A 12,209-nucleotide genomic window follows, 5' to 3' on the forward strand; every position below is an offset into this window, starting at 1 on the left:
TTTTTAAGCCTGGCTTTGCTGATACTGCCCCACGGATTTCACAGAATCATAGAATCTCAGACGTTGGAAGGGACCTCTGAAGATCATCAAGTCCAACCCCCCTGCCAGAGCAGGAACACCTAGGGCAGATCCCACAGGAACACGCCCAGATGGGTCTTGAAAGTCTCCAGAGAAGGAGACTCCACAGCCTCTCTGGGCAGCCTGTCCCAGGGCTCTGTCACCCTCACAACAAGAAGTTTCTCCTCACATTGAGGTGGAGCTTCCTGTGTTGTCACTTGGTGCCGTTTCCCCTTGTCCTACCACTGAAAAGCAACTGGACCATCTTGACACCCACCCTTCAGATATTTATAGACATCAATAAGGTCCCCTCTCAGTCTTGTCTTCTCCAGACTAAACAGCCCCAGGTCTCTCAGCCTTTGGGTATTTATAGCCTGGATACAGCTCATCTGTGCACATGACGAATTTGGTTGGGTTTGTAGCCTCTGCTTGCAGGTTTGATAGGAGGACTTGACCATGAGGTGGAAGAGCAGCAGCTTTTGAAACAGAAAAGATGAGTCTGGGAGAGACACTGCTGTGAGGCAAGTGGCAATAAAAGCATTTTACTTTCAGATTCAATTTGTGCTGCAGATGAACTCGCTCCTCCGCTTACAGCAACCACCCCGCTGTGAATATGAAATTAAATGTTGCCATAGATTTAAATCCAATCTCCCAAATTTCCAACATGAGGACTGGATTTAGGAAACTAATGAGGCTTTGTTTTTTACAGTTTTGAAATTGCTTTAGCCAATCTGTGAACTCTTTCCTGCAGGTCACGAAGCTGGATGAAAGTAAACAGGTCAAGGAGAGGCTCCACCAAGCAGGTGCTCCTCACCCTCAGACCAAAGGGCCATCAACAAGGAGAGCTTAATGAGTTTAATTCCTAGGGGCAGGCCAAGGAACACTGACTGTCGAGGCAAATTCATCAGGAAGAAAACAACTGCAGGAGTATTGTTGCTATCATCACCCTGCCTACAGCCTGAGTCACAGATCTGGGATCTCCAGCATCGGTGCTGTACAAACACGGAGCAGAGGCAGGTGGGATCTGTCACACCCAGCATGGTGGAATCAGAATTGTTTGGGTTGGAAAAGCCCTTCAAGATCATTGTGTCCAGCCATTCACCCAGCACTGCCAAGGCCACCACTGCCCCATGTCCCTCAGCACCACATCTACAGGGCTTGGAAACCCCTCCAGGGATGGGGACTTCCCCCCCTGCCCTGGGCAGCCTGGGCCAGGGCCTGACAACCCTTTTGGGGAATGAATTGTTCTCAATATCCAATTTAAACCTCCCCTGGTGCAACTTGAGGCTGTTTCCTCTCATCCTACAGGCTCCCTTTGCACAGAGAAATGAGCTTTTATAAGGGTTTTTATTCTCCTCCCAAGACAGGTATTAGCAGGTGCTCACACAAAATGACCCCACAGGGGCCTCATCCCTGCTGCCCATCAAAGGAATCCAGAGATACAGACCAGATGAAGGTATCTACACTGGTGATGTCTCAATTCAGGCAAGACAAGTGTTCCTCCTTGCAGCTGGGAGCTCTGGGCATGGGGGTGCAGCACTGGTTTTGGTGTGGTACTGGTTTGGGATATTCCTGCACTGTGACCCAGGTTAGGGGACAAGCCCAGCTTTTTCAAATTGTCTATTTTTTTTCTTTTTCAAGGCTCCTTTCTCCCTCCATCTTCAGGTGCTGAGAATTTCTGCTGTTTATTTAGCTACTGGTTCTGTTTCCAGCACCATCAACGCTGTCACAGCAGAACAGGGTTTGCTGTGTTGCTGTACTTGATGTTGGCACCACCAGAGTGCTCACACAAAGAATAAACCAAAACTTTGTTTCCTTTCTTTTCCTTCTTGTCTCAGAAAGTTCTGACCTCATGTTCACCAAGACATGAGCTTTAAATGCAGAGGAAATTGGTTTAAAATTTATTTTCTTTTTAAATCCCTGATTTTTGGGGGTTTTTACCCTTTATAGCTGTTAAGGGTTTTGAAGCATGAGAGATGGCTTTGGGATGCCTGAAGTTGGCATTTAACAAAGGTCTGACCTCACACATCTTCAACCAGCTCTAGGACAGTAAATACATTAGCAGTCCAAGTGATTTCACTTCATTTTGAGAGGGAATATTTATGAAATAAAGGACTTCTAGGAGACCAGCCAGCACAGTGGACATCCCTTGGCAGATGACACCACCATCATTGAGACTGGACTTCATTAACTGTGTTGGTGGCATCTCCACTGATTTAAGGGATTCAACTTTCCCAGGTTCCAGTAGCACTGGGGCAACCCTGAACCCTGCAGTTGGCATTGGCTGCTCCAAGTGACCTATAAAGTCAACTTGGAGGGAGGGACTGGCTCCAAAGCAGCTTATCCTTCAGCCCCTCACATCACCAGATTGCTGAATTAGAACACTAATTGGATCTGATGAGTCCCATACAGCCAAACTGAAGAAAAGAGCATTAGGAGAAGGAAGGAAAAAAAATCCTTCATTAGGGCTGAGAGGTGAAGATGGAGGCAGAGAGATGGAAAACTGGGCTGTTCACCAGCTGGAGCTTTACCAAGTCAAGGGGAACAGCATGGAGGAGTATTAGGGAAGGGAAAGAAATAGCAATCAGAGTGGAGAAGGAAGTTAAGAGAGGAGCAAGAGTAAGGAAAGGAGGGAACTTGAGTCCCACCCAAGGTAACTGAAGGAGGGATGACCACAGCAGCCCCATGGTTGGAGGCTCCAGTGGAAGGAAATGGTGTAGTCTTGAGAAAGAAGCAGGACTGCAGGAGAGGTGTGAGCAGGAGAAGAGGGGATTAATGTTGATGCTGGGACAAACTTGATGTGGCAGATGATGGAGAAAGGAGGACAGCTGGGGCTCCTGCCAAAGACAAGAGGTTGTTGCCTCAACAGGGAGTTTTTCATCCATCTGGATCCTGTACAGAAGTGGGAGGGGCTGGGGCAGGAGGAAAGGACATGGATGGGGACAAGTTTGCTAGCAACAAAGACACAGCAGTGAGAGCAGACAGAAAAGGCTGCAAGGAAGCACAAGGGGCTTGGAAGGCAGCAGCTGGCAAAGACCTGGTGGTTGCCATGTAGTCCTGGGCCCAGAGGCAGGGTGGGGGGCATGGGGTGGCCTCCAGGGCACACCATGTCCTTGTCTTCACTGCACCAAAGGCTCCAGGCTGTGCCTTGGGAATGGCTGCTGCTGCTCCAATGATGTATGGGCCTGATGGAGGAATTGCTGGGCTGGGTTTCCAGTCCAAGTCATCGTACCACTCTCTTCTGGTGTCTTCAGGTATCTGGACTTGGTACCATCACGATGATGATCAGAGGGCTGGAGCACCTCTGCTAAGGAGACAGGCTGAGAGAGTTGGGGTTGTGCAGCCTGGAGAAAAGAAGGCTCCAGGGAGACCTCAGAGCACCTTCCAGTGCCTGAAGAAGACCTAAAAAAAGCTGGGAATAGGGCTTTTATAAGGGTAAGGAGTGAGAGGACAAGAGGTGATGGTTTTAAACTGGAAGAGGGGAGATTGAGATGAGATTTTAGGAAGAAATGCTTTGCTGTGAGGGAGGTGAGACCCTGGCCCAGGTTGTCCAGAGAAGCTGTGGCTGCCCCATCCCTGGCAGTGTTGAAGGGCAGGTTGGACGGGGCTTGGAGCAGCCTGGGCTGGTGGGAGGTGTCCCTGCCCATGCAGGGGGGTTGGAACTGGATGATCTGTAAGGCCTCTTCCAACCCAAACCACCCTATGGTGCTATGACAGTATGATTAGACAAGAGGTGCAGGAAGGGGAGCATTGGAGGACAGGCTTTGGAGCTGGGCATCCCTTCCTTTAATAATTTTGAGCAGCAAACTCAGGGTTATCTCCAACCCCTCCAATCTTGTGCTTTTCCTCCTGCTCCTGACTCCCTGCAACACTTCCCCTCCGAGGAACCTCCCAGCCACCCTCCATCCCTTCCCATCCCTCGCCCTACTTTGTACTGACTTCCTCCAGTTTCTAAGTGTTTCTTGACTGCCCGAAGTGGCAGAGAGTCCTGAGGGCAGTGGGTGGCCTCCTGTGCTGTCTCACAAGCTGATTATGGGCATCACACCAAATTCACAGGCTGTCAATGCAGCCGCTCCACACGGCTCGCAGACAATTATCAGGAAGAAGGAGCTGGGATTAGAAAAATCCACAGGGGCACCTCCACCTAGAGAGGAGAGTGAAAAATTGCCTCTGTGTGTGTGAGCTAAGTGTGCAATGGGAGGAGGAACAACCCATGGCTGGTGGCACCGACAGGAAGGGTAGGAGCAGGGGTGCTGCCCTGGAGTGCTGAGTGCAAGGAGGCTCCTGCTGCCCCCAAGTCAAAGCCTTGGTCCTGTCCTTCCTTAAGGGCGGGGGGGAATCAAGATCCTGTTTTCTTATTGCTCATGAATGATAGAATCCCAGACTGGTTTGTGTTGGAAGGGACCTTCAAGATCATCCAGTCCCAACCCCCCTGCATGGGCAGGGACACCTCCCAGCAGCCCAGGTTGCTCCAAGCCCCATCCAACCTGCCCTTCAACACTGCCAGGGATGGGGCAGCCACAGCTTCCCTGGGCAACCTCTCCTCCAGCTGGAAACCACACAATTCATCTAATTAACATTCTTAGATTTTCCTTCTAACTTTGGTTTGAACCCTCAAGCATCACCCAGCTTTCTTTTAAAGGACAGGGCTGGAAATGGGAGTTTTTATTATTCTCAATCTCTGTCATCAGAAGATTTTTAAACCTGTGTATGGGAGCAAACATATCCCTTGCAACTGGTCCCAGGGATCCAGTTCCCTGAGCTGTGGGAGCAGGGGTTCAAGGACAGGGATTGCCACTGCTGCCTGTGGCACAGGAATTACAAGGCTGATGTGATTTAATAGGGACAACCTCAGCCTTGGACAGTCTCCACTTCTCTGCTTCCTTAGGGGAAGAAAAAAAATCATTTTTGCAATGTCCATTTGTCCAGAAGCAGCTTCTGCTTTAAGCTGAACCCTCAGACCCATGCTGGGCTTTGCTCATTAGATTCATACACAGCTTTTTCTCTTCTGATACAGCTAAATATAAAATTCAGGAGTTACAATGTTTGTGTAACCTCTGTGCTTGAATGGGTTGAGATTCCTGCATGAATTATAATCCATGAATCCCCCGGGAACACAATCAAACATCTCAAAGACAATTGACAGTGATTCAAGGATTCAAGATGTTCTGCAGAAGCCCCACAGTAGCTACAGGAGGCCCCACAAAGCTGTATTTTCTGGGAGATAACATCAAGATGCCCCAGGATGACTGAATAAGACACTTGCATTGGAGAAGAGTGATTGCACAGAATCACAGGATGGTTTGGACTGGAAGGGACTTTCAAGCTCATGTAGTTCCAACGCCCCTGCCACGGATCTCCTACAGGGAAAGCAGGACTTAAGAGTCCTGAGGCATCTAGGTTAGAGTTTCTGAAGAGCTTCCCACATTGGTCCTGACCCTAAGTCATGCAGCTTTTGTCTCCATTTCCCAGCCATGCAACAGAGCTGAGAGAGAAGCCCAAGCTCCCAGGGGCACCCCAAAGATCTGCAGGGGCTCCCATACAGCACACTGGAGGCTGCTGCAGCACTGGCACTGCAGAACCTTCTGCACAGGGAGAGCTCTGCCCTGTGCTCCTCTCCAAGTGACGGAGCCGCATCTCACTTAAGCAGATTGTTGCTGGTGTCTTTGAACTCCAGTTGTGGATTCCTGGAGGCACCAGCCTTCAACAGGCAGGTAGGAGGGACTAACCTCCACCTTGTCTCAGCTGGTTGCAACCACAGACTCACCTAAGTCCCCTTTTTCTTTGCCCCAAGCCAGGAAGCACTTGTACACTCCATTGCTGCACAACTACTGTAGAGACAAGAGGGGTGACAAGCTGCCAGAGCCCTAACACCTCCCAGCTGCTCCAGCAGTTTGCTGGATGAAAACACATCCAAACCCACAAACCAAGATCAAGAGCACCAGGGGTCTCAAGGCCAGACTAGCAGGAGTGCTTTTTACCCTTGCATTTTTCCAAGGCAAAAAAAAAAAGTATCATGTGATACCTCAGCAAACCTGATTAGGTCTTTAAACTGTCTTGCTTCTGTCCTTTTTAGAAGGGCTTGGAGTAATAGAACAAGTGGGAATTGTTTCAGACCATTCAGAGAGGAGGTTTAAATGATATATTAGGAAGAAATTCTTCAGTGTGAGGGTGGTGAGAGCCTGGCACAGGTTGCCCAGAGAAGCTGTGGCTGCCCCATCCCTGGCAGTGTTGAAGGGCAGGTTGGATGGGGCTTGGAGCAACCTGGGCTGGTGGGAGGTGTCCCTGCCCATGCAGGGGGGTTGGGACTGGATGAGCTTTGAAGGTCCCTTCCAACTCAAACTAGTCTGGGATTCTATGGTTCCACACTCTCACCGTTGTGAAAGCACCAGGTGCACACCACAGTGAGCCAGAGGACCCCTGGCCCTACTGGTGCTGGTTCCCTTCCTCCACTGGCTTGTCCAGAGTCAGGATTTAGGGTCAGGAAGCAAAGAGACACTTTTAAAATGAAAAGACCCAGATCTGACTGTGAAGAGATCCTGTAAACACCCTCCCATACACCATGACCAGCAGTAACTCCAAGGTGAGTCATTAGTAGCTGACAGCACCAAATTTATTAATGGCATTAATTAGCTGAGGGTTTAACCCAAGGTTGCCCAACAGGGTGAAGCAAAAGGAAACGTTCAGGTCCTTGGGCAGGTACATTTTAAGTGTGCAGATCACTAGGAAACACAGAGCCTGGCTGGCAGTCATGGTTACATGACATTGCATCTCTCTCTTTTACACAAAAGAAGACAAAACACCTACTTTTGTCAGAATTTAGCTCAGGTTGCTAAGTGAGAACAATGTTTTTGTTTTCCTCTGTACCCACAAGACCATAAATCCCCAACATCCACTTCATAAAAACCTTCTGGGAAGTTACAAACCCCAGTGCATTTGAAAGGGAAAGGAAGGAGCCTGGTTAATTTAGTAATTGGGACAAACCCCACCATCCCTCCACTTAAGAGATGCCCAAGCCCACCCATGTGGTTTTGCTTCCCCCTTCATAGGGGCAGAATCAAATCCCTATCACAAGGGGGAAGCCCAGCACTGTTGGAGAGGTTTAGGTTGGATCTTGGGAACAATTCCTTCCCCAAAAGGGCTGTCAGGCCCTGGCCCAGGCTGCCCAGGGCAGGGGGGGAGTTCACATCCCTGGAGGGGTTTCCAAGCCCTGTAGATGTGGTGCTGAGGGACATGGGGCAGTGGTGGCCTTGGCAGGGCTGGGTTATTATTTGGATCTGATGATCTGAAAGGCCTTTTCCAACCAAAACAATTCTATGATTCTATGATCGTGTCTTGGCAGTCATGAGAGACATTCCCTGGGTAAGTTACACACTCCTATAGATGTAAACACATTCTGTTTGTGTTTTACAACTAATTAGAGCCCATCCTGTCTGCAGGGGAGGACAACCCAGCAGTACCAATGTACATGGCACCTCCAGGGTACACGGACTGGACAACAGATGGACAAGGAGCTAATGACCTGGGCACATCAGATCCCCCTTGGAGAGTCTGCAGGGGTCTTCAAGATCATGAAGAGCAAGATTTGGAGCTGGGCTTGGCAGAATTTGAAATTGTGGTTGTGGAAGGCAAAAACCTGGTGTATAAAGCTCTGATCCAAAGACTGTGGAAACCAAGGGCAGAAACAGCAGCGCTGTGAGATGCTTCAAGGAGGGCGTATGGAGAAACCAAACAACTCCAGTCTACTGGTCTCAGCACCAGTGACAACCCAGAAACCAGAGAGCAGCTCCTCACAGCCCTTATCTTGTCTGGTTTAATTTATGGATAACTAATTGCAGCCACAAGAATCACTCCTGACCTCAGACCAGAGCTCCAGTCTAAGGCCACAGCACCCCAGAGCTGAACAGGATGCAAAAGGCATCAGCAATGCAGCAACAAACCCAGTTTGGATCTGAAAGCAAGAAACCTACTTATAAAAAATGTTGGAAAGGGTTTCTTTATCATTACCAACCCTCTGATCAGTATAGCTCTTGGCACTGGAATATTTGGGGGGGGGGGAAAAACCCCAAACATTTAAAATATGCTTGGTCTTTCTCAAGTCTTTTTTACTACTCTCTGCCTTTGTTTGCCTTGCTTAGGAAAACCAGCTGGTATTAATTGTGCTTCGTACACCACCAGCATGAACAGCAGCCAGATATCAGCAAATACAGCCTAATCCCAGGAATCCAACTCGATTGTTTTTTTAAAAAAGACAACAAAAAACCCACCAAAAAACCTCCCAACAAACCCCCGACACAATTAGAGCTCAGTGTCGAGAGAAGCAGCAAAACGAGAGCAAACAAAAGACAAGGCAGGAAGGAGGCTGGTGGATGGAGAACGTGATAAAAATAAACCACAACCACAGAAGGAGAAAGAGAAATCTAGGTTACTTCGTGGCAAACAGGCTCCTCGAAACACATTTGCTGCTGCAAGCGGAGCCGGGAGACGTCGCGGAGCCAACAGCCCCGGCACGTGCCCCGTGGCAGGGACTGTGCTGAAGTGTCAGGTGAGAAGCCAGAGATAGGAGAGATCTGGCACAGAATCACAGAGTGCTGGGGGTTGGAAGGAACCTCTGGAGATCATCTAGTCCAGCCCCTCTGCTAGAGCAGGATCCCCTAGAGCAGACCCCACAGGAACATGACCAGGCAGGTTTGGAATGTCTCCAGGGATGGAGACTCCACAACCTCCCTGGGCAGCCTGTCCCAGGGCTCTGGTACCCTCACAATAAAAAAGTTTTCCTCATGTTTCAGTTCTATAGAGGTAAATAGGTTCTGAGGTTTAGATTTGTCCGGTAGTAACTAATAAAGCTTTGGATAATGGAACAGGTAGTAATGAAATCCAGCTGCCTCATCACTTCTTCAAGATGGCACTGACAAATTCTGAGTTTTACAACAAGTGCAGTAAACAAAACCAAAGTGAACACTCTTGGCAGTCGGTGCCAATCATGCAAACATTTGTGTGGTGTGTTCTTTTTGGGCCAACATCCAAGGTTGGTTTTTACCACTTTAGTTTTGGATTCTTGTGGCTGAATGACTGGGTGTTGTTAATTGTCATGGTGTGTACATCATCTCACCTTGCAGAAGAGTGAGAAGTTGCCCAAGGGAAAGAAGGGGAAAGCTGATGCTGGCAAGGAGGGAAACAACCCTGCAGAAAATGGAGATGCCAAAACAGACCAGGTAAAACAGCAGCTTGTCTTAGTCAGCAAATAATCTTTTTTCCATATCAAACAGGCGGGTCTAGGCTTGTGCTCTGAACACACTCTTCTTAATGCACCCCATGATAGCATTGGCCTCTTGGCTTCCAGGGCACATTGTTGGCTCATGAACACATGTTGGCTCATCTTGGCCTTTTCACCTCTTTCCTCACACTCAGTCTTAAACCAATCCCTTCTGATGTCTTTGCTGGCCTTGTTTCTAGCGAGACCTTCACCCCAGTGCTGCAAGGCAGGAGAGAAAATTCAGGACCCAGCAAGGGTCTCCTTGCCCACAGCCATGCTGTGAACTGTGTTGAGCTGGGAAAAATATGGAACTACTCAAAAATATTGAAAAAAGGAATATTAATTCCTCCAAAAACTCATCCTGAAGGGCTGCAAATCAGGAGTCCTAGGTGTGGGACCAGATCTGAGAGCAGCATTGCTTCTCTCTGCTGGCAATTCGTAGAATCATGGAATGGTTTGGGTTGAAAGGCACGTTCAAGATCATCCAGTCCCAACCCCCCTGCATGGGCAGGGACACCTCCCACCAGCCCAGGCTGCTCCAAGCCCCATCCAACCTGCCCTTCAACACTGCCAGGGATGGGGCAGCCACAGCTTCCCTGGGCAACCTGGGCCAGGGTCTCACCTCCCTCACAGCAAAGAGTTTCCTCCTCATGTCTCACCTAAATCTCCCCTCCTCAAGCTTTACTCCACCACCCCTTGTCCTCTCACCCTTTGCCCTTTACCCCTCTCTCTAAACCAGGAAAACAACCCTGTTATTTGCAAAGATGTGCTAAGACTCCCAGCTCAACGACCAGCAGCACAAAGCCAAAATCTGCTCCTCCCTCGGTGCGAGGCAGCAATTTGTTTGTCCCCCTTGTTAGAGGAAGGCAGGGAGGGTGAGGAGGATGGGAAGCACAATCACAAGTCAACTGCTGTGTCATTTCACGAGCCCTCTGGCCCTGTCCATGCCAACCGCGGCCACGGAAGGGCTGCTGTTAATTACTGTGGGGGCTCAGCAGCCCCACTGGGGGCAGTGGCACCTGTTTGCAGGTCATCTGGTCCTAACAGGCTCACCCTGGGAGGTGGTTTGCTGCTAACTGACAGCAGAGACCAGTTAATGAGGGCTCAGGCCCTTGCAAGCCAACCTAAGGAACCTCGGGGCTATTTCTTTTTATTATTTGTCATCATCATTTAAAAAAACAAACAAACAACAAACAAACAATCAAAACAAACCACAGAACTGCTCAAGGAGATGCTGGTTATTCATCCAGGTATTTACAATAATAAAAATCATTCCCTGCTCTGCAGGGTTTTCTCTTGGCTGCTCTGCTGGGGATGGTCAGGACACATAGGCTGGACTTGATGATCTTAGAGATCAGGCTTAGGGAAACCTGGTCTGGTGGGAGGTGCCCCTGCCCATGCAGGGAGGTTGGAACCAAATTATCTTTAAAGTTCCTCCCAACCCAAACCAGTCTGGGATTCTATGAAACCTGGCAGCTGCAGAACACAGCTGTGCTTCATGCAGAATTTCTGCTGTCCACGGTGGACATGATGTGTCAAACCCCTGCCAGTTCCTGGCCAGGAGCTCCTGCCTCCATGGTTCTCCTAACAATCTGTAGCCAGCTCTAGACAATCATGCTGCTTTGTAAGGAAATCTAAACAAGCCCATGTAGCTTTTCCCAGAATGTTCCCCCTTTTGGGGAACCTGAGGACAAACAGCTTGGTGAGCAGGAGAAGCAGTGACCTTCTCCCATGGCCCATTCTGTGTGCAGAAATAATGCCTGGAAAAGGATGTCTGTGTCTTGAGAATAAGGAAAAAAGAATCTTGGTTGAAGGGAAAAGAAAATAAAACCTGCTGCAGGATCCTTAACATTCCAGAAGCAAAGGGACAAGCAGGCGTTTCAGAGGCTTGTTTGAAAACCCAACATAAGAAATAATTTCCATAAGCTGATCCTGAAAAATGTACCTGTCTCCTTAGGAATTAGCTGACCCTGCTAAAGATGTCAACTTGTGCTTTTGGGGAACCTGAGCATTCCAGGCGTGAACTCTGCACCACAAGACCACTTCAGCAGTGCCAAAAGCTGCAGAGATGATTTGAAGAGCATTTCCAGCTTGAAAGATGCCATTTCAAGCACTGTGCTTCTTTCAAGTCAAGGTGCTGACCCACCAGGAGAACATCTCCCAGAGCCTCTCAGGAAGTCACACCATGGGGCCTCAGAGTCACTCTTTCAACTTGGACCATTCACATGGACCATTCACTTGGCTCATTCACCATAAGCATGTGGATAATCTGAGCTCACTCAGCAGCAAAGCCACAGTGCAGACCCACCACGTGCTGGAAGCCACCAGTGGGAGAAGTTCCCTTCCCTTCAGAAGTCTGGGCGTGCACAGACAGAGTTAAACCTCACAGTCGAAATATTTTCTGGTTATGTTGACTGAATTCTGTCAATTAAAAGCTAAACATGCTTGGCAATTCAAACAAACATCTCAGAAGCTGCAGCACTACTGCAAAGGAGCAGTGACTCGAGTACATCGATAGAAAGCGTTACCCACTGCTATTGAGACAGCACTTATGACAGCTCCCAAGTAGCCCTGGATGAACTTGGACGTCGGAGAAGGCTTTGGAAAGAAAAACAAAACATATTTTCAATAAACAAACTTCTGGTTATTCAACCCTAACTGAGCTGTTTGGGTTGCTTTTTGGGCTGTGTTTTCTTTGTTGTTGTTCGTTTTGTTCTCGGTTTATTTGTTTCAAAGCGGAGACAGGTTTAATTTTGTCACGTTGTTCTGTGACACATGGTCTGTCATCTAGAAGTGGCAAAAGCAGGGAAGGGTGTAGCCTCGTGGGCAAGGTTAGAGGGAATGGGAAATTAATTGGCATCAGAAAATTATAATAATAGCAGCTTCAAGAAACTAT

The 12,209-nt window shown here is 48.8% G+C and overlaps 2 protein-coding genes across 2 annotated transcripts in view; one reads left to right on the plus strand and one right to left on the minus strand.

Annotated features, from left to right (window-relative positions):
* The window catches only part of SFXN5 (sideroflexin 5), a 96,007-nt gene that overhangs the window by 42,414 nt on the left and 41,384 nt on the right, over nt 1-12,209 (minus strand). The window contains exon 9 of the mRNA XM_010001415.1: nt 11,846-11,911. Within this exon, the coding sequence (XP_009999717.1) occupies nt 11,846-11,911 (66 nt within the window). The remainder of the gene's footprint in view (nt 1-11,845; nt 11,912-12,209) is intronic.
* Nucleotides 6,620-9,474, plus strand: LOC104392056 (non-histone chromosomal protein HMG-17-like). The gene is made up of 3 exons (XM_010001411.1): nt 6,620-6,640; nt 9,177-9,272; nt 9,469-9,474. The coding sequence occupies exons 1-3, from the start codon at nt 6,620-6,622 to the stop codon at nt 9,472-9,474; spliced, it is 123 nt and encodes a 40-aa protein (XP_009999713.1).

This window comes from Chaetura pelagica, unplaced genomic scaffold, assembly GCF_000747805.2.
Source record: "Chaetura pelagica isolate M959 unplaced genomic scaffold, ChaPel_1.0 scaffold427, whole genome shotgun sequence".
In the NCBI taxonomy this organism is placed as follows: domain Eukaryota; kingdom Metazoa; phylum Chordata; class Aves; order Apodiformes; family Apodidae; genus Chaetura; species Chaetura pelagica.

Excerpts from the sequence above, each read along its gene's own strand:
- LOC104392056 (XM_010001411.1), top strand. The coding sequence starts at position 6,620 with ATGACCAGCAGTAACTCCAAG. Across the intron at positions 6,641-9,176 it reads TGACCAGCAGTAACTCCAAG|AAGAGTGAGAAGTTGCCCAA; the intron begins GTGAGTCATTAG and ends CTCACCTTGCAG.